The sequence below is a fragment of the Schistocerca nitens genome, chromosome 1 (assembly GCF_023898315.1).
Source record: "Schistocerca nitens isolate TAMUIC-IGC-003100 chromosome 1, iqSchNite1.1, whole genome shotgun sequence".
Taxonomy (NCBI): domain Eukaryota; kingdom Metazoa; phylum Arthropoda; class Insecta; order Orthoptera; family Acrididae; genus Schistocerca; species Schistocerca nitens.
The window spans coordinates 12946669-12968041 of NC_064614.1; the positions used below are offsets into that span (position 1 = coordinate 12946669).

The 21373-nt window shown below is 42.0% G+C and overlaps 1 protein-coding gene across 2 annotated transcripts in view; it reads right to left on the bottom strand.

Moving 5' to 3' along the window:
• Positions 1–2358: 2358 nt before the first annotated feature.
• LOC126240546 (myeloid differentiation primary response protein MyD88) overlaps positions 2359–21373 on the bottom strand; it is a 132389-nt gene continuing 113374 nt past the window's right edge. For both annotated transcript variants that reach the window (XM_049947933.1, XM_049947934.1), the window contains one exon: positions 2359–2546. In XM_049947933.1, the coding sequence (XP_049803890.1) occupies positions 2397–2546 (150 nt within the window). In that variant the 3' untranslated portion in view covers positions 2359–2396. The remainder of the gene's footprint in view (positions 2547–21373) is intronic.

Below are 21373 nucleotides of genomic sequence, written 5' to 3' on the forward strand. Positions count from 1 at the left end.
GGAGCTTAGCGAAAATATATGTAGATGGTGGCCTGTTATCCATTTCCTCCTTGTGGATATCAATAACCTTCACAGTAAAATTACAATCAGAAAGGAAGAGTGCTCCCAAATCTGATGATTTATCTGCCCGTCTCTGATTTCAAACGACTTTTTGTGTGACTTTTTCCCCTTACTTAATGGGAGGAGACGGTTGGATGGATAAAGGGGATGGTTTAGTGGGTTTCTGATAGTGTGCAGTGGTATGTGGCTGAGGTTTCAAGTCCATTATTAACAGCTTCCAAATGGCTTTGGGGTCAAGTGTAGCTTTTACCCCACAGGTACACTGACAAGTACATGTACTTATACTTGAATCTGTAGACTGGCTTCTTAAGGACCAGTGCAAAGAATAGCAATCATCAGAAGTTGCACAGCTTTGAAAACTCTGTTAACTTCACCGCAAGTGTACAACTCAACTTTCAACTGCTGAATTTTCCTTTCCTCATTATAAACTCTGCACTTCCTGCTCCATACTGGGTGATTCCTGGAGCAGTTAATATGTTTCAGAGAAACTGTAGAGGAGTAACCTGACATGGAAGCTGGGCCTCCACAATGTCCACATCATCCACCTTTTACATGTCATTCTGGTATGATCAAATCTTTGGATTTAACAAATTGCACTGGCTGGGAACAAATGGTCAAACCTAAAGGAGGATACAGCATGCAAGAATACATTCAGGTAATTCCGGAATATTGAAAATTAGAATAAATGTTGCAGTTTTTTCCAATGCGACACTGATTCTCTTCATACAGTTCTGCACTTCTGTGACACTTATGTTTTGTAATAAGAAAAGTCTATATCACACAAATCACAACAAATGTCATTTGCGTGATCTAGACTGCTTCTATAAGCACAATTGTGAAAACTTGCCACTGTTTTTCCCAAAATGTTTTTGAAAACCCACATTTTACCATTCTTCACACAGTTCAGCAGGGTCATCTCCATTATTTCATAGCAGATATGATGCCCTTACAGAAGTTAAGAGTGTTATGGAATTCAGACGCATCGGGGTCGTCAGCTAAGGTCTAGCTGTGATCTGGCAGTCTGAACTAGAAGAGTGCCTTCATGAAGTCATTTAACACCTTTCAAGGACCCAGCAGAACCCTGTAAACCTTGTGAACATATGGGTGATTTTCTCAAAGGTTCTTTCTGCTTCCTTGATTAGGACAGAAGTGCTATTGCAGAACAGTGTCCTGTTACTATAATTTTGAGAGAATGTCTTGGGCAGACGACCATCTGAGCTCTGTTTGTTGGATGGATTAAGGTACCGCCTGAAAGTACACCAGTCCCTTCAGGACCAGATTTAAGTTGAGGCCGCTCCGTAGGAATCCCACGAGCTGTTGGGGAAGTGGGGAAACAAATGTCGACCCATGCAGAGCCCTGTGTGCTTAAGCATGCCTTATACAACTGATGGGGAAGGCGGGGGCAGCAGGTTTCCCAGAAGTTGCCTGCTAGAGGCTGTTTTATCTCAACATTCATTCACCCCATCAGCACAGAGCAGTCCCCAGCTCAGGAAACCAGGGGTTGCCATGGCCACCCCAACAACTGCTGGTGGAGTTCCATAGGAGAAAAAACAGCCTGCCATTCCCTAAGTTGTGGAACACACTGTCAGACTCCTGCAATCTGAGGCCTGTCTAGCTTGGATGTCCCTGCCAGTAGCTACATCACTGTCAGCATAGCCCTCAGCATCACTGAGGCATGCAAACCCTCCTGCCCAGCACTGAAGGTTCCTACAATAATACTGTGTTCGCAGGAGAATAAATACAGCACGAGACACAAATTATTCAATCCCAGGCACCCAGCACAGGTAGGTGGATATCTTCGTTCATGAAAGAACACTTTCTTCTATACAGTCTGTAAAATACTTTACAACTGGCAGTAAATTTTACAACTAACTACTTCAAAAAATTAGTTTTTGTTTAAAAGTCTAGAGTATAATTGTATAGTATATTTGTATAAAAAATAAATCTTTAAATTACATCTGATTGCTAATAAACTATTCAAATGAAATCAAGCATTTTTTGTTCTGGATAACACATACAGATAATGTTACATTTTGTACAGAATTACAGTACAACAGATAGTTCACTTGTGGGACGTGAAGTATCAAATGCCTGTCCCCTTCTTTCAGAAATTCATAAAATGCCTTAGTTTTGTAATAAAATATATATTTTAATAACAAATATGGAGAAAACAAACACTGTAGCAGTACAGTATCACATTTTTTATGTACAATTCTAACATCGGCAGAAAATTAACTATTTACATCCATATATACATTTACACACATTTATGGAATGTGAAAGAACTATCATAAGGTATTTATGAGCGGAGAAAATCTTTATTGTAACAAGTTTTTTTAACATTCATATCCTTCTGCTACTTTACTGCCTTTCTTCTTGTGACTGGACGATGGCAGAAATCGTTTCAACCAAGCCTTCGGTTTGAGATTTTCTAGACTAGGTGATTTGCTCTTCTTTAGACGTTTGCCATCAGAAGACGTATGTTGCTGGAACAATATGATGAATGTTTTTCATTCATTTTTATTGGTAGTTAGCATAATGATAACAGTTTATACAAGCCATCAGTATAGTATTAATGTTTTTTTTCCTTTACAGATGTTTATAATACGTCAAATTCAGTATGTGAGCTAACATTCCATTTTTCACCTCTTCCCCATGTCGTGGGTAGTCATAAAGGTTTGAGGACATTATCTGACAGGACAGACAGGATAGTTAACCACAGGTGTTTCAGGAAACCACATGTGTTTCATGACATAATGCAGGAAGATCACAGGCATAAAAAATGAAGGATGAGGATGAATTAACACAGTAGAAAATACTTTCTACTGTCCTGTTCTATACAATAAGGCCAGAATTTATTATGCTTGTTGGTAAATGGAAAACAAAAATTTTTCCAGACCTGCTATGAAAGTTCTTCATTTCTTGTCACAAACACTAAAATGTCTAGGAATAGGCTTTATCAAAACAGTAATTTAAGCATATCTGTATCTACATCTGTACACAGTAATTCTTCTAACAGTGTGTGACAGGGGTACTTCTGGTACCACTAACATTTCCACCAGTCTCTGCTACATTAGTGAATGGGGCGTGGAAAGAATGGCCATTCATATGGCCCTGTATGAGCTCTAATTTCTCTAATTTTCTCATGGTGAGCATTTTGCATCATGCACCACCCTTCATTGATTCTTGCCTATTCTTCTATTACTTAAGACTGAAAAGGTATACTCAAGAATTGTCTGAATGAGTATTTTGTACACTATTTCCATCATGAATGTCAAGCCTGGCATCTTATGTTTTACGAGGGCTGTTCAAAAAGTATCCACCTTTATTTCTTGTTGTTGAAACCAACAATGGTATTGAGGCATGTGCACAGGCTCCATATTTGTTAAGTGTACTTGACATTAGTACTTTCTGCCTGATTTTTTACCACCAATGCAGAAACAACTAGCTGTTGGCTGGCCATTGACAAGTAAACACATGTAAGTGGATGGCCTCAGATTTTCTGCTGCGACAAATGTGGAGCAACATCACTGCGACAAATTTTGTTTTCAGCTTGGCTGCTTCTCAATTGAAACAATGCACAAGACTCGACATGTCTTTGGGGACAAAGCAATGGGTACAACTCCTTCAATGGCCACTCATCAGTGAAGACTGATGAGTGAAGCATGCTCAGGCATGCTCTCAACATCTGCAAATGAGGTTGTTATTGATCACTTAAGGACCCTGGTGATGCAGGATAGGTGAATCACGATCAGAGAACTTGCAGACGAGATTAAAATTAGTACTGGATGCATTCGTTACATTTTAACAAAACATTTGGACCTCAGGAGGGCCTCAGAAAAATGTATCCCAAAGTTGCTAACAACTGAACAGAAACAACTTTATATGGAAATCACGCAGGACGTGCTGAATACTGTAAACAGTAATCCTAACTTTCTTAACACAATGATAACTGGTGACAGGTCCTGGGTTTGTGGATACAAGTCACCAATAAAGTTCCAGTCATCACAATGGAAGCACCCATCAATGAGGCAGGTGTGCAGCAATGTGAAAGTCATACTGACTGTCTTTTTTGACTTCAATGGCATGGTTCATCACAAGTACACTCCTAGAAGATACTAATGTCAATAAGGAGTACTTATACAAGGTTCTGCACTGCCTTTGTGATGCAGTGAGAAGCAAATGGCCAGACTTGTGACCAGCGAGCAGCTGGGACCTTCACCATGATAACACACTCACTTATTGTTCTCAATTAACTATCAGTTTTTTAGTCGAACCCAATACAGCTGTGTTTTGTCAGCCTCCCTATTCCCCTGACCTAGCACCGAGTGTATACTGGTTTTTCCCTAAAACGGAAAAGATTCTGAAAGGAACCAGATTTCAGAACAGGGAAGACATTATGTAGAATTCAAAGGAGCATCTGCCCACCATACCAACAGAGGCTTTCCAGCAATGTTTCCAACAGTGGCAGCGGCATTGAGTGAGATGTGTAGAACTTGAAGGGGACTACTCTGAAGGTGACTAGTGTCAAACAGTTGTATCTAAATAAAGATTGATTTTATAAGTAAGAGTCAGATACTTTTCAAACAGCCCTTGTATAAGGTCATACAATTTTAGAATGTAGAGTGTATGTTACACAGTTGTTACTGTTTCAGTAATTTATCAGAAATAGTTTAATGTAACAGTAATAGATCTCTTCTTTAATCTATTTATGCACTGTATATTTCATTTAGGCTACAATTAGCAAGGCTAAGTACAATAACTAAGTTTATGAAAGTCACATACAGCCACCTGAAGGTAAGATCTCAGTGAATATACTTATGTTCTCATATAAACTTTTTTTTGTTGGGGGGGGGGGGGGGAGAAGTCTGTGATATTTTAAAACATTTTATAAAAAGTATGTATGTAATATGAACTACACAAAAAAACATAATATATTTTTATTTGTGAAATCCAGGCATCTCTTAGCCATTACTCGTTCCACATCCCTGAATGTTCTCCTTCTTAGTGGAATATATGGAAGACAAGGACCGAATCCATCCACCTGCTTCACCAAACACTCTTCCCCTGCTGAGCACCTATTTACTGATGGTGTTCCGTAGCAGATCAGAGGCAAGGAGCAGAGAAACAGACCACCTCCTCATTTCCTTCCTCCCTGTGACTGGCTAATGTCTATATCATCAGACATCCAAGAAATTGTCGGTATTATTTTGTTATTGTTTTTCACTTACAAAGAATAGTGTTTAATTCAGTCACTGGCGAATCAGTGCTCACTGAGGTGATTTCTTCTGCCTCCACAGTTGTCTTTATATAGCATGCATTCATAAGGAGGCTAGAAATGCAATAAGGAATATTACATAATCATGTGATCAGGAAGCTAGGTGAGGAAACAATAAATACATAATAAAACAAAGCAATGCCAATGTCTGCATTCCTGTAAGAACAATTACAGAATCTGAAAGAGAATTTCTGCTGTTGAATCTTCTCTTTGAACTCCTGATTAAATGCATCTGACATCTGAATAATACAGGTTTCAGTGCAAAAACTGTGAGACGGCTCTGGTAAGAGACTTTTTACGACATCCCTGTTTACTGCAAATGAGACTTCCTATTGTGCAGAAGCTCCTCACAGCAACTGGAAAAAGAATTAAATTTTAATGGTGTGTCTACCTGTTAAAAAGACCCTTGCATGCCATAGTTTTTAAGTTGAGGACATACGCTAGCACGAGGCAAGTTTTAATTTTGTTACTTAGTGAGAAGAATATTTGAGGGATGTACAAACTTTCCATTCCCTGAAAATAAATATTGTTTATTCAGGTGAATTTTGAGTGAATAATTAATGATAAATGCTGTCCGAGTGAAAATAACTCGTGGAACGGCATAGTATTTCACCATAAACTCCATGATTAAGTGCTACCAAATATACCAGCTCTACTGCAATCACTGCACAGCTTTTTATATTGGAATGTCCACCAGGATGAATGGCCTCCGCCAATATATGGCACGATATGCAGCTGCTTCACAACTCACGCCATCTGGATCCATCCCTGCATTACCAGCTTTTTTGAACTGCACAGATGGCAGTTATGAACTGCACAGATGGCAGTTATGAACTGCACAGATGGCAGTTATCCTTACAGCACACACCCTGCTCCCAAAATTACCCTGGCCTCTACCTATGGTAACATATTGTCCCTACACCCTCCACCTACCAGTTTCCACTCCCTGTCCTATCACCTCCTCTGAATTCACATCCCCTAACCCTCCTGTGAGCCTCTCTCTGCCAAAGCACCCACCGGTCTTTTTCCCCTCCTCTGCTCCTCTCCTTTCCAGCTCCCCATTCACCCCCCCTCCCTCCCTCCACACCTGGTAGCCTTGCCCCGCCACTATCTTGTCACCACACTTCCCGCCAGGCTGCACTGACTTCTCTCTCTCCACCCCAATCCTGCTATCCCTCCCACTTCCCCGCCCACCCTGCGTTGCTGCTTCGTAACATAACGCAGTTCCTTCCTGGCCAAAGTGATTGGAGGTAGCAGTCATGTGTGCACGAAGTGTGCTTGCTTGCACGTGCGCAGGCACTTACGCGCGCGCGCGCGCGCAGGCACGTAGCTGGAAGAAAGCACAGGTCACAACTGTCTACAGGAAGGGTAGCAAAAGTCATCAACAAAACTACTTTCCAATATCATCAGCATCCATTTGTTGCAGAATCTTATAACATAGTCTGAGCTCAAACATAACGATGTATCTCGAACAAAATGATCTCCTCCATGCCAACCAACACAGATTTCGAAAACACTGATCATTTAAAACTAACTCGCACTTTTCTCACATGACATCCTGAAAGCCACAAATCTTGGCTGTCAACACAGATGCCATATTTCTCAATTTTGGCAAAGTATTTGACTCACAATCTGTACCACAGCTATGCTTATTTTTAAAAGTAAAATTGTATGGGGTACCAGGCATAATTTGTGACTGGGTTGAGGTTTTCTTAGTATGGAGGACACAGCATATTATCTTCGACGGAGAGTCATCAACAGACGTAGAAGTTAATGGCGGTATGTCCCACGGAAGCATGTTGGGTCCCCACTATTCATGCTGTATAGTTATGACCTTGCAGACACTATTAATAATAACCTTAGACTTTCTGCAGATGAAGCAGTTGTCTATAATGAAGTACAGTCTGAATTAAGATGCACAAATATCCAGTCACACCTTGATAAAATTTCAAAGTCGATCGAAGATTAGCAACTTGCTTTAAATATTCAGAAATGTAAAATTATGCACTTCACAAAAGGAAAAAAAAAAAAACATAGCAGCCAATGAAAATAATATCAGTGAGCTGCAGCTGGCACTGGCAAACTCATACGAATACCTGGATGTAACAGTGAATAGGGCCATGAAATGGAATTATCATAATGGGAGTAAGGCAGGTACCAAACTTCGGTTTATTGATAGAATACTTGGGAAATGCAATCAGTGTACACAGGATATTGCTTACAAATCACTCATGTGACCCACCATAGAATATTGCATAAGTTGGTGCATCCCGTACCAAATAGGAGTAACATAAGATACTGAATGTATAAAGAGAAGGGCAGCCCATACAGCCATAGGTTTGTTTGGACCACAGGAGAGTGTCACAGTGATGTTTAAAGAACTTAACTGGCAGGCCCTTGAAAGTAGACTAAAGTATCCTAAGGACGAAGAATATCTTATGACCCCTTACATATTGCTCCCATGGATATAGCAAGGACAAGTTCGGATTAATTACAGCATACAAAGAGACAATTTGAACAGCAATCATTCTTCCTGCACTCAGTACCTGAATGGAATAGGAGACAGCCATACAGAGGGACATACCCTCTGCCATTTGCCCCTCACTGTGGTTCACATAGTATAGATGTCGATGAAGTGGTGACGAGCATCCATCATTTAAAGATTATTAATAATATTTACATCATTAGCAGCACCTATTAGTATTTCATTTTGAAGAAATCCTGGCTTATTATTAGGATATGTTTAATCATTTCAATATTGTAACTGGACCATTTTAGGTGTAGATTTCACCTCAAATATTGAAATAACATTTAGAAGTGTAGTACATATCTTCCAAAATGTAAATAATGATTGAATTTCTGAACTTTCCGTGCAAAAATGGAATCTGTATTCACCAACTGTACCAAGAGTAGGAATATAAATTTACTATGGTTGGTATACTGGAACGATTACTCTATTTTTAAACACTGATAAGCCCAAGAAATGAGAAAAATCCTCCCACCCCTCCTAAGGCGGTATTCCACTGCCCACCCAAACTATGCAATATCCTTGTCTGTCCTCATTCAGACCATACTCCCAATCCTTTTGCACGTGGCTCATATCTCTGCATAGATCCAGATGCAAGAGTGTCCCATACGTCCTCTCACTACCTCCAACTCCACTCCTGTCACTGGCATTACCTATCCTACCAAAACTGTGAAAGCATCCTTGTGAACCACAAACTTAGCTGTTGCCACTGTGCTGCATTCTACGTGGACGTGACTACTAACAAGCTGCCTGACCGCATAAATGACCACTAGCAAATGGTGGCCAAGAGACTGGCGGAATGTCCAGTTGCTGGCTGAACATGCTTCCCAGCATGATGTGATTCATTTTAATGCCTGCTTCACAGCTTGTGCCATCGGAATGCTTACCACCAACATCATCATCTCTGAATTATGCGGGTGAGACACTCTCCAACATCTTCTCAACCTTCGTTAATTCCCATCCGTATTCCACCAGCGTGTGCCCTTCGCTCATCCCACTGCCGTACACACACATTGTTTTATACCAGCAATGCACCAACAAATCCTTCCTCTTCTCAACTTCTTCCCTCCACTCCTCCCCCTCCCTCCCTTCTCCACCCAGCACAGCCTCCTGATGCTGCACCTAGCAAAGCCTATCCTGTCCCCACCATGTTCCTGAATCCCTCAACTGGCAGTACTAGCATCTTCCCCCATCCCTACCCTGCAATCCTTCCCCCTACCAACTACATGCGACCTCCTTACTCCCACTATAGCCAATCCAGCAGATAGCTGCTCACACGAGATGCAGTCTCAGTTGAGCCTTAGTGCCAGGGAACGTTAGTCATATGTGTGAGTGGTTTGAGAATGGGTGCAAGTTCGACTTCTGAAGAAGGATTTTGCATAAACCTTCAATATTTCTATAGTTCAATTCTTTTATCTTGGCGGTTCACGCATGCCCGCCCAGACGCGGGAGAGTGCCGAGTTGCCAGTTGTACGCACCAAGAGATGCAGCGCCATAGCATAGTTCGCAAACTTACGTTTAGGGGGGAGCGTGTAGTTTATAAAGTAAAGCCACCACGGCCGCATTAACCCTTTCGCTGCTACAGAGACGAGCTCCCCGCATTCCGCGATGTGCGCCATTTTGTCATCATTGCACTGCTCGCCTGTGCAGACACATGGTATTTCGACTGCTTTGACACACTTTATCATTCGATTTCACAAAAACTATTTGGCCCAAAAATTTGATTTTTACACATCTTCTTAACTGATTCCTTCCCCCCATAAAAGACTTAATTTTGTTTCGATGTTCAATGCAGTTATTGCGCAGCATTAGATGTAGTAAACCATTGCACGAAATTTTGAAGAGTTTGCAGAGGTAAAATTCGATAGTGTATACTTTCTGTATTTTCGTTTTAGTTGCCACTACAAATTTCAAAAAATTACATTCAAACGAATAAAATTCATGAAGTAAGACACTTCTATATTGTTTTTAAAATAAAGAAAATATTAAGCAATGATCAAGGTTTGAACTCAGGACCTTTCACTTAGCAGTCATACATTTTATCCATTACGCTAACGCAGCTTATCATTAAATATATCTCCCAGACGACTTTAAAATAGCATGCAAAATACCGACAAACACTGTCGGTATGATTATGAATTACTCATGTTTCGTCGAAGTACAATAGGAAATAAACAATTACCGCTGTTCTTTATTGCGAGAAAGCGGTTAGTGAGAATGATACAAACACCTTTCATTGCTATCACCTGTATTAGGAGGCTTATTGCTTGTTTGGTTTAATTAATTAATGGAATATGAAGCAATTGGTATAAAGAATGCTTTTTTCCAAACTTTCTATAAAAGAAAGTCTCCTATCAAGACATTGCTTTTGTTCAATTACTTTATTTATGACTGAACGTTTCTAAAACTGAAGACACTCGTCCGTGCTCTGCACTGCAGTGGAGCTGTGGCAACGTCGTTCTCTGTTCATTGGCTGACTGTGTTTTGTGACGTCTGATGCGCAGAACGAACCTAAACTCGGCCGCCGTCATAAATGACGCGCACTTTAGTATTCTTTCTCACTGTGCCTGCCTGTGAATCATCATCTCCTCTATGTGGTCAGTTGTAATCTATCTTTCCTGTATTGTTGTTATTCTATTTTCAGTTAAGCAACTGCATTTACAGAATATATTTTACCTTGAGGTCAAATTTCATTCTGAGGTGCAAAAGTAACTACAAATCCATCATTAGTTATTCCATACTCAAAACAGATTTAGTACAATGAGTTCGAGGTGGGTTTGTTGTAGATATTTCCACATTAAACTGATTTTTCACATTCAATATCGCTCATTACAAGAACATTGGGGACTACAGGAAGTACTACACAACATGAACATTGTAGGATTGCTCAACTGATGACTAGACAGAATGTAACAGCTGAAATACAAGTAGAGGTTACATGCAGAGCATCATCACAAACAATCAGGAACAGACTACTGAAAGCTGGATTCACATCCCGAGTTGCTAAGTGTTGTGTATTGCTGACACGTTAACACCAAAAACAGACTCTAATGTGCAGAACGAAAGTCAACCAGGACACTGGGTAGCATTCTGTGGCATTCAGCAATATGGGTCTTGCTTCTGTCAGCAGCATTCAGATCGACACTAATGCGCCCGTAGATGACTTCGTAGGAAATCAAAAGCAGTGATTCCAGAGACCCACAACCCCCAAACTTCTGGAATAATTATTAGGACTACAGGATATGAAAACAGGATTGTTTTGGTAATTTTTGAAGGGAAGCTGAATGCTTACTGCTATGTGGCAAGATTGGGAAACCTTATAACATTCATGACCAGGGAACCAAATGGATTATTCCAGCACGACAAAACACACCCCACACTGCTGTTCACACTACAAACAGCTTGATGAATATAAACATAGGCTTCTGCAGCAATTGTCACATTCAGTAGCATTTTTCTGGGTTTGTGACTGCAGGTGTTTAAAAAAGAATGCATATATTTATTAAACTTTAATACACACAAATATGACACTTTACACACATATTTATGAAACTCTCCAGATCAGATTACAGATGTTCAATACGTCCTCCATCAAGAAGACAAACAATATCACATTGATACTCAAATTTCACCCACACTGAGGTAAGCATATCCTCCTTCACTAATTTTATGTCAGTATGGATCCGGTTCTTCAACTCTTCCGGGTTCTGTGGGAATGGCAGTACATAAACATTGTCTTTAATGAAACCCCATAGGAAGAAGTCAGAGGGTGTCAAACGCGGTGGCAGTGGAGCACAGATGAGATGTGCTAAGTCACCAGCTCCTTGATGACCAATCCAAAGATCCAGCAGAGTTTCATTCAGATATTCACGCACTTGGTGACTCCAGTGAGGGAGTGCCCCGTCTTGTTGAAAAATGAAATTGTCTTCATGCAGCCTCGGAAACAACCAGTTTCGTAACACTGCAAGATACTGCTGACCATTAACCATGTTTCCATCAAAGAAGAATGGGCAATAAACAGATAATTGGGATACCACATAAAACACATTGACTTTGGGCGAATCTTGTACATGTTCAATGGCTGCATATGGGTTCTGTAGGCCCCAAATTCGAACATTGCGTTTGTTTGCCTGACCACTAACATGGAAAGTCGCTTCATCACTGAACGCAATGCATTGTGCGAAAATGTTATCATTGTCAATAGCACCAAGAATCTCGTTACAAAATTCCACAAGTTTGCATTTGTCATCAGATTGCAGAACTTGTAACAGCTGTAACTTGTACGGCTTCATAACCAACCGACGTCTCAAAACATGCCAAATTGTTGTTGCAGGCAGTTGTAAGTCCCAACTGGCATGACGAGTTGATTTTGAAGGACTACGTTGGAAATCAGTTTGAATTCATGCGACATGTTCTTCAAGAACACTAGGGCAGCCAGGAATCTCTCCTTTACATGCACATCCTGTATCTACAAACTGTCAATACCATCTGCGAATGTTCCATCCATTCGGAGGATCAATTTGGTACCTCCACCTGAAATGTCTTTGCACTGTAATCACGGAATTGCACTTTGCAAACTCGAGAACACAAAATGATTTCTGCTGCAGAGTAGCCATTTTAAACATATGGCGGTTACACAGCAAAACAGAAGACAACTGACATCTAGCGGCTATTAATATAAATTAGACTATGTATTCGTTTCTCCAATAGCCGAGCCATGGCGCAGCGATTGATAGTTTGGACAAAATAATACTTTGTAATATGTATATTCTTTCTGAAACACCCCTGTATATAAAACTACTGACGTTTCAGTCCCTGTTGCAAGTGACCTCCTTCAGGGTGTTTTCGTTTACTGCTGAATGAGAAAACTGTTTCTTATATACCTGCAGATGTGGCTGTTATCTAACTTTGATAGGGTATTTAGGATGAAGGGGAGGGACGCTAGAAGTCTTTATTGGTGTTTTTATTATTTCTTTTCATTGGTGGAAACACAATGTTTTGATTGGTGTTTGCATTACTGCTCGTGATTGGTGGAAATTGGCGAATGGAAAAGCAGGCAGCAGCTGTGACGTGGCATTGTTTTCCTGCTTCCAAGTACCGGCGGTGGTGCGTCAGTACTCTATGTACCTGCAACCGCTGTGATCTCCCAGCTTTCAGGAGGAAGAGTACAGAGGCAATAGAAATAGCCAAGTGACCGGTCAACACGAACAAAGAAGATGGGCACTGACTTCTAACTTATTGGCTGCCAGCAATAACAGCACTACAGGATGATAGCTCATGTGAAGCAACACATACAGGCGCACAGGAGACCGCAGCGGCCGCAGGTACATAGAGTACCGGCGCACCTCAGCTGGCGCTAGAAAGCAGGGAAACAATGCCACGTCACAACTGCCGCCGGGTTTTCCATTTGCCGATTTCCACCAGTCACAAGCAGTAATGCAAACACCAATGAAAACATCAAGTTTCCACCAATGAAAAGAAATAATAAAAACACCAATAAAGACTTCTAATATCCCTCCCCTTCATCCTAAACACCCTATCAGAATTAGATAACAGCCATGTCTCCAGGTACATAAGAAGCAAAGTTTTCTCATTTACCAGTAAACAAAAACACCCTGAAGAAGTTCGCTTGCAACAGGGACCAAAACGTTGGTGTGTGTGTGTGTGTGTGTGTGTGTGTGTGTGTGTGTGTGTGTGTGTGTGTATATATATATACACACAGATGATGTGACTTACCGAACGAAAGTGCTGGCAGGTCGATAGACACACAAACAAACACAAACCTACACACAAAATTCCAGCTTTCACAACAAACTGTTGCCTCATCAGGAAAGAAGGAAGGAGAGGGAAAGACGAAAGGATGTGGGTTTTAAGGGAGAGGGTAAGGAGTCATTCCAATCCCAGGAGCGGAAAGACTTACCTTAGGGGGAAAAAAGGAAAGGTATACACTCGCACACACACACACACACACACACACACATATCCATCCGCACATACACAGACACAAGCAGACATTTGTAAAGGCAAAGAGTTTGGGCAGAGATGTCAGTCGGGTGGAAGTAAAGAGGCAAAGATGTTGTTGAAAGACAGGTGAGGTATGAGCGGCGGCAAATTGAAATTAGCGGAGATTGAGGCCTGGCGGATAACGAGAAGAGAGGATATAATGAAGGGCAAGTTCCCCATCTCCGGAGTTCTGACAGGTTGGTGTTAGTGGGAAGTATCCAGATAACCCGGACAGTGTAACACTGTGCCAAGATGTGCTGGCAGTGCACCAAGGCATGTTTAGCCACAGGGTGATCCTCATTACCAACAAACACTGTCTGCCTGTGTCCATTCATGCGAATGGACAGTTTGTTGCTGGTCATTCCCACATAGAAAGCTTCACAGTGTAGGCAGGTCAGTTGGTAAATCACGTGGGTGCTTTCACACGTGGCTCTGCCTTTGATCGTGTACACCTTCCGGGTTACAGGACTGGAGTAGGTGGTGGTGGGAGGGTGCATGGGACAGGTTTTACATCGGGGGCGGTTACAAGGGTAGGAGCCAGAGGGTAGGGAAGGTGGTTTGGGGATTTCATAGGGATGAACTAAGAGGTTACGCAGGTTAGGTGGACAGCGGAAAGACACTCTTGGTGGAGTGGGGAGGATTTCATGAAGGATGGATCTCATTTCAGGGTAGGATTTGAGGAAGTCGTATCCCTGCTGGAGAGCCACATTCAGTGTCTGATCCAGTCCCGGAAAGTATCCTGTCACAAGTGGGGCACTTTTGAGGTTCTTCTGTGCGAGGTTCTGGGTTTGAGGAGATGAGGAAGTGGCTCTGGTTAATTGCTTCTGTACCAGGTCAGGAGGGTAGTTGCGGGATGCAAAAGCTGTTTTCAGGTTGTTGGTGTAATGGTTCAGGGATTCCGGACTGGAGCAGATTCGTTTGCCACGAAGACCTAGGCTGTAGGGAAGGGACCGTTTGATGTGGAATGGGTGGCAGCTGTCATAATGGAGGTACTGTTGCTTGTTGGTGGGTTTGATGTGGACGGACATGTGAAGCTGGCCCTTGGACAGGTGGAGGTCAACGTCAAGGAAAGTGGCATGGGATTTTGAGTAGGACCAGGTGAATCTGATGGAACCAAAGGAGTTGAGGTTGGAGAGGAAATTCTGGAGTTCTTCTTCACTGTGAGTCCAGATCATGAAGATGTCATCAATAAATCTGTACCAAACCTTGGGTTGGCAGGCCTGGGTAACCAAGAAGGCTTCCTCTAAGCGACCCATGAATAGGTTGGCGTACGAGGGGGCCATCCTGGTGCCCATGGCTGTTCCCTTTAATTGTTGGTATGTCTGGCCTTCGAAAGTGAAGAAGTTGTGGGTCAGGATGAAGCTGGCTAAGGTAATGAGGAAAGAGGTTTTTGGTAGGGTGGCAGGTGATCGGCGTGAAAGGAAGTGCTCCATCGCAGCGAGGCCCTGGACGTGCGGAATATTTGTGTATAAGGAAGTGGCATCAATGGTTACAAGGATGGTTTCCTGGGGTAACAGACTGGGTAGGGATTCCAGGTGTTCGAGAAAGTGGTTGGTGTCTTTGATGAAGGATGGGAGACTGCATGTGATGGGTTGAAGGTGTTGATCTACGTAGGCAGAGATACGTTCTGTGGGGGCTTGGAAGCCAGCTACAATGGGACGGCCGGGATGATTGGGTTTGTGAATTTTAGGAAGAAGGTAGGGGTGCGGGGTGTAGGTGGGGTCAGGAGGTTGATGGAGTCAGGTGAAAGGTTTTGTAGGGGGCCTAAGGTTCTGAGGGTTCCTTGAAGCTCCGCCTGGACATCAGGAATGGGATTACCTTGGCAAACTTTGTATGTAGTGTTATCTGAAAGTTGACGCAGTCCCTCAGCCACATACTCCCGACGATCAAGTACCACGGTTGTGGAACCCTTGTCCGCCGGAAGAATGATGATGGATCGGTCAAGCCTTCAAATCACGGATAGCCTGAGCTTCAGCAGTCGTGATGTTGGGAGTAGGATTGAGGTTTTTTAAGAAGGATTGAGAGGCAAGGCTGGAAGTCAGAAATTCCTGGAAAGTTTGGAGAGGGTGATTTTGAGGAAGAGGAGGTGGGTCCCGCTGTGACGGAGGACGGAACTGTTCCAGGCAGGGTTCAATTTGGATGGTGTCTTGGGGAGTTGGACCATTAGGAGTAGGATTAGGATCATTTTTCTTCGTGGCAAAGTGATATTTCCAGCAGAGAGTACGGGTGTAGGACAGTAAATCTTTGACAAGGGCTGTTTGGTTGAATCTGGGAGCGGGGCTGAAGGTGAGGCCTTTGGATAGGACAGAAGTTTTGGTTGGGAGAGAGGTTTGGAGGAAAGGTTAACTACTGAATTAGGGTGTTTTGGTTCCAGATTGTGTTGATTGGAATTTCGAGGTTTTGGGGGGAGTGGAGCTGGAAGTGGGAGACTGAGTAGATGGGAGAGACTGGGTTTGTGTGCAATGAGAGGAGGTTGAGGTTTGCTGGAAAGCTTGTGAAGGGTGAGTGAGTTGCCTTTCCGGAGGTGGGAAACTAGGAGATTGGATAATTTTTTGAGGTGGAGGGTGGCATGCTGTTCTAATTTGCGGTTGGCCTGTAGGAGGATGCTTTGAACAGCCGGCGTGGATGCGGGAGAGGAAAGACTGAGGACTTTTATTAAGGATAGGAGTTGACGGGTGTGTTCATTGGCTGAGTTGATGTGTAGGTGAAGGATTAGGTGGGTGAGGGCAATGGATTGTTCAGTTTGGAACTGGTATAGGGACTGATGGAAAGAAGGGTTGCAGCCAGAGATGGGAACTTTAAGTGTGAGGCCTTTGGGGGTAATGCCAAATGTCAGACAAGCCTGAGAAAATAAAATATGGGAGCGTAATCTGGCTAGGGCGAAGGCATGTTTGTGGAGGGAATGTAAATAAAACTTAATGGGGTCGTTGTGGGGATGTTGTGAGGGTGACATGGTATTAGAAGGTGGAAAGTGTAACATGAGGCTGAAATGAAAATGAAAATATATGGCGAGAGATAAGGTGGACTAGAAAGCAACTGGAGATCTGATGTGAAAAAAGGCGAAAAGGTGTTGGTTATAGCTGGGCTATGTTGATGCTGTGGTGAACTTGGGTTGGTAGACAACGATGTGCACAAATGTTATGTGGTTGTGTTGCCGCCAAAACACGTTAAAGGGTGGAGCAATTCGGGAAAATTTAGAAAAAACTGCATGTAAATGTAATGGTTTTGTGGTGGCAGATTGTGAAAATGAGGCTAACAATTGTCTGACGAAGAAATAATGACGATAAAACCTGTGGGAAGTGGCTAAGGTAAGTCTTTCCGCTCCTGGGATTGGAATGACTCCTTACCCTCTCCCTTAAAACCCACATCCTTTCGTCTTTCCCTCTCCTTCCCTCTTTCCTGATGAGGCAACAGTTTGTTGCGAAAGCTTGAATTTTGTGTGTATGTTTGTGTGTGTATCGACCTGCCAGCACTTTCGTTCGGTAAGTCACATCATCTGTGTTTTTAGATATATTTTTCCCACGTGGAACAAACGAAAGCGCTGGCACATCGATAGACACACAAACAAACACAAACATACACACAAAATTCAAGCTTTCGCAACGAACTGTTGCCTCATCAGGAAAGAGGGAAGGAGAGGGAAAGACGAAAGGATGTGGGTTTTAAGGGAGAGGGTAAGGAGTCATTCCAATCCCGGGAGCGTAAAGACTTACCTTAGGGGGAAAAAGGACGGGTATACACTCGCGCACACACACACATATCCATCCACACATATACAGACACAAGCAGCCCAAACTCTTTGTCTTTAAATATGTCTGCTTGTGTCTGTATATGTGTGGATGGATATGTGTGTGTGTGCGCGCTAGTGTATACCCGTCCTTTTTTCCCCCTAAGGTAAGTCTTTCCGCTCCCGGGAAAAATGTTATTGGAAGCTTGATGAATATTTGGATCCTTGACCATCCTGCGTGGTCATTTGATTTGTCACCCACAGAGCATGTTTTGGACGAGAAGCTACAATGTACACTTTCATACCAGCCTCCAGCCAGCAATCTTCATTAACTAACACAGCATGTGTTTCATGCACAGCACGAATCTCTCAAGATAACATTCAGGTGCTGTTTGTTTCCAGACCACAATGAATAAGAGAATGTATTTGTGCCTAAGGAGGAGGAGGGGGGGGGGGGTGTCACATCTTACACTAATGATATCAGTTCCAAATGAAATGAAAGGTTAATCATATAATGATGATGTGATGCGAACTCCTCAAAGTTCAGTAAGTATTGAACTGGTGCTAGAATGTGTAACATTTTCCATTTTTATCAGTCTATTACAGACAGTTCTTTACACACACACAAAGTGTTGAGTGCTACTGACAAGGGGTTTCAAATTGATTCTATATTTCAAGATTTTTCAGAAGGCTTTTGATACTTTCACAGCGGCTTATAGTGAAATTACTTGCTTATGGAATACTGTCTCAGTCATGTGACTGGAATCGTTATTTCCTGTCAAAGGGGTCACACCTCATAGTAACTGACAAAGTTACTGAGTACAATGGAAGTGATTTCTGGATTTTCCCAAGGCAGCGTTATAGGCCCTCTGCTGTTTCTTATCTATATAAATGATTCAAGAGACAATCTGAGCAGCCGCCTTAGTTTGTTTGCAGATGATATTGTCGTTTATCGTCTAGTAAAGTCACCAGAAGAACAAAACACACTGTAAAACAATTTAGGAAAGATACCTGTGTGGTGCAAAAATTGACAGTGGACCCCAAATAATGGAAAATGTGGGGTCATCCACATGAGTGCTAAAACGAATCCATTAATTTTCAGTTACATGATAAATTAGTCAAATCTAAAGGCCGTAAAATGAACTAAATACCTAGGAACTACAATTACAAACAACTTAAATTGGAAAGAACACAGAAAATGTTGTTGGGAAGGCAAACCAAAGACTGCATTTTATTGGCAGAACACTTAGAAAATGCAACAGATCTATTAACGAGACTGCATAAACTCTGACTGTCTGTCCTCTTTTGGAGTACTGCTGTGCAGTCTGGGATCCTTACCAGATAGGATTTAAGAAGTACACCGAGAAAGTTCAAAGAAGGGCAGCACATTTTGTATTATCGTGCAAAACAGGAGACAATGTCATTGGCATGAGACAGTGTTTGGGGTGGACATCATTAAAACAAAGGCGTTTAACGTTGCATCGGAATCTTCTCATGAATTTTCAATCACCAACTTTCTCCTCTGAATGTGAAAATATTTTGTTGATGCATAGGGAGAAATGATCATCTCAATAAAAGAAGGGAAATCCGCACTCAAACCAAAAGATGTGCGACTTCCTTTTCCTCCGAATATTGTTCTAGATTGTTTCAAAATGGCTCTGAGCACTATGGGACTTAACATCAGAGGTCATCAGTCCCCTAGAACTTAGAACTACTTAAACCTAACTAACCTAAGGACATCACACACATCCATGCCTGAGGCAGGATTCAAACCTGCGACCGTAGTGGTCGTGCGGTTCCAGACTGAAGCGCCTAGAACCGCTCGGCCACACCGGCCGACCGCTCTAGATAGGAATAATAGAGAGATGTTGTGGAGGTAGCTTGATGAACCCTCGGTCAGGCATTTAAGTGTGATCTGCACAGTATCAATGTCCATGTACATGTAGATGTTGATGTCTATGTCATTATAAATATCAGCTCATCAGACTGACATACTACTTCACACAGATTTCAGGAGAAGATTAATCAGTGGTAAGTTTGGAAACCAATCAAATTCATTGCCAATTGGTGGAAGTGTATGGGTACTCAAGTGTAACAGTTATGGGACACCATCCTGCCACCCTTCCTTCAGTCCAGACAAGACAGAGAAGTAGTACCACTTAAGAAAATTTGGACAGAAGGTTCTCTAGCTATTACGCCGGGCTACAAAAATACAATAACCAATATTGATTATGTAGAAAAATAGAGGAATGTTCTAGCTTTAAAATGTTCCACTGACGACTGAAGCCAATTGTTTATTGTTGTTTATGGAACACTCACTTTTTGCATCAATCTACTGTAATTGTGTGTGGTACCAAATGTCTCCCTCACAGAAAACAAATCTACTTTTCATATTCTGTTACACCCTGTATGTCTCATTCAGCTTTTGACGCTCAGTGTAATTTGTGTGGAACCGCCATTCTGGGAGATTTTGTTGTGAACATTTCAGCAATTAAATTTTTTAAATCTTTTTTCTGTTTCTCCATACTTTGTAACACAATTTCTTTACTACGTTTACTAACTGGCAAGTAATTAGACGAAAGTTTTTTCATGTGTCCAAAAAAAAATTTTAAAAATAAAATTTTATGAACATGAGTACATGTATAACATTTTTACATATGATATGATATAGTATGGCATTGTTGGCCGGGAGGCCCCATGCAGGGAAGTTCGGCCGCCGTATTGCAAGTCCTTTTCAGTTGACGCCACTTCGGCGACTAGCGAGTCAATGGTGATGAAATGATGATGAAAGACACACAACACCCAGTCATCACGAGGTAGAGAAAATCCCTGACCCCGTCAGGAATCGAACCCGGGACCCCGTGCGCAGGTAGCGAGAATGCTACCGCAAGACCATGAGCTGCAGACATTTTTACATAAAAATAGCTGAATGGAATGTTTTTCTTTTTATTTACACAATGAGATGAATTTTTCACACCTTCGACAAATGTGCTTGGGGGGGGGGGAAGAGTACATCTCTCCCAAATCAGTTGTGACACAGATTACAATTTAAACCTTGGGAGATAAGAGCACAATCAAGCTGCAGCACTAAGAAGGAACACTCTCTCACTCTCTCTCTCTCTCTCTCTCTCTCTCTCTCTCTCTCCCTCTGCCTGCCTGCGTTTTATTTTTTATTCTTTTAATAGTTTGTCTCGTGGTCTCTCAGGTTTTCTCAGCAAGAATGATTAAAGCTTTAGATTGTTCAACCGAGTTGGTGTTTCCATTTTATGCACAATATTTTGATGACTGACCAAGTCGTCACATTCTCATACTACGAGTTCCGACATTATGTATGCTCGCTGCCTGTACACCAACCAGACTGTGACATATTGCTCGTCTAGCACCACTATTTATAGCACAGTTCAATACCCAATATCTGCTATGCCCTTTGATGCTTTTTTGTTTTCCATTGCCCATACTCTTATTCCATGAAACTTGCAGTCTCTTAGCATTTTCCAGTTCTGGTGGATACGATGGTCTGCAGAATCCTAATAAACTGAGTGCCAGATGCCAACTTTGCTTAAATCAAAACATCTGACTTGGTTTATTCAGTTTTCTGACATTTATTTTGCCATATTCCTTAATTATGATGTCTCATAATTTGCACTGCGATACTAGTCTCGTCAATTTTATTCCATTATTATATTATATATAGGCAGTGACAGTTTCTCTGATATTTCTTACACCTCCACCTCTACATCCACATCCATGTTCCACAAGCCACTATATGGTGCACGCC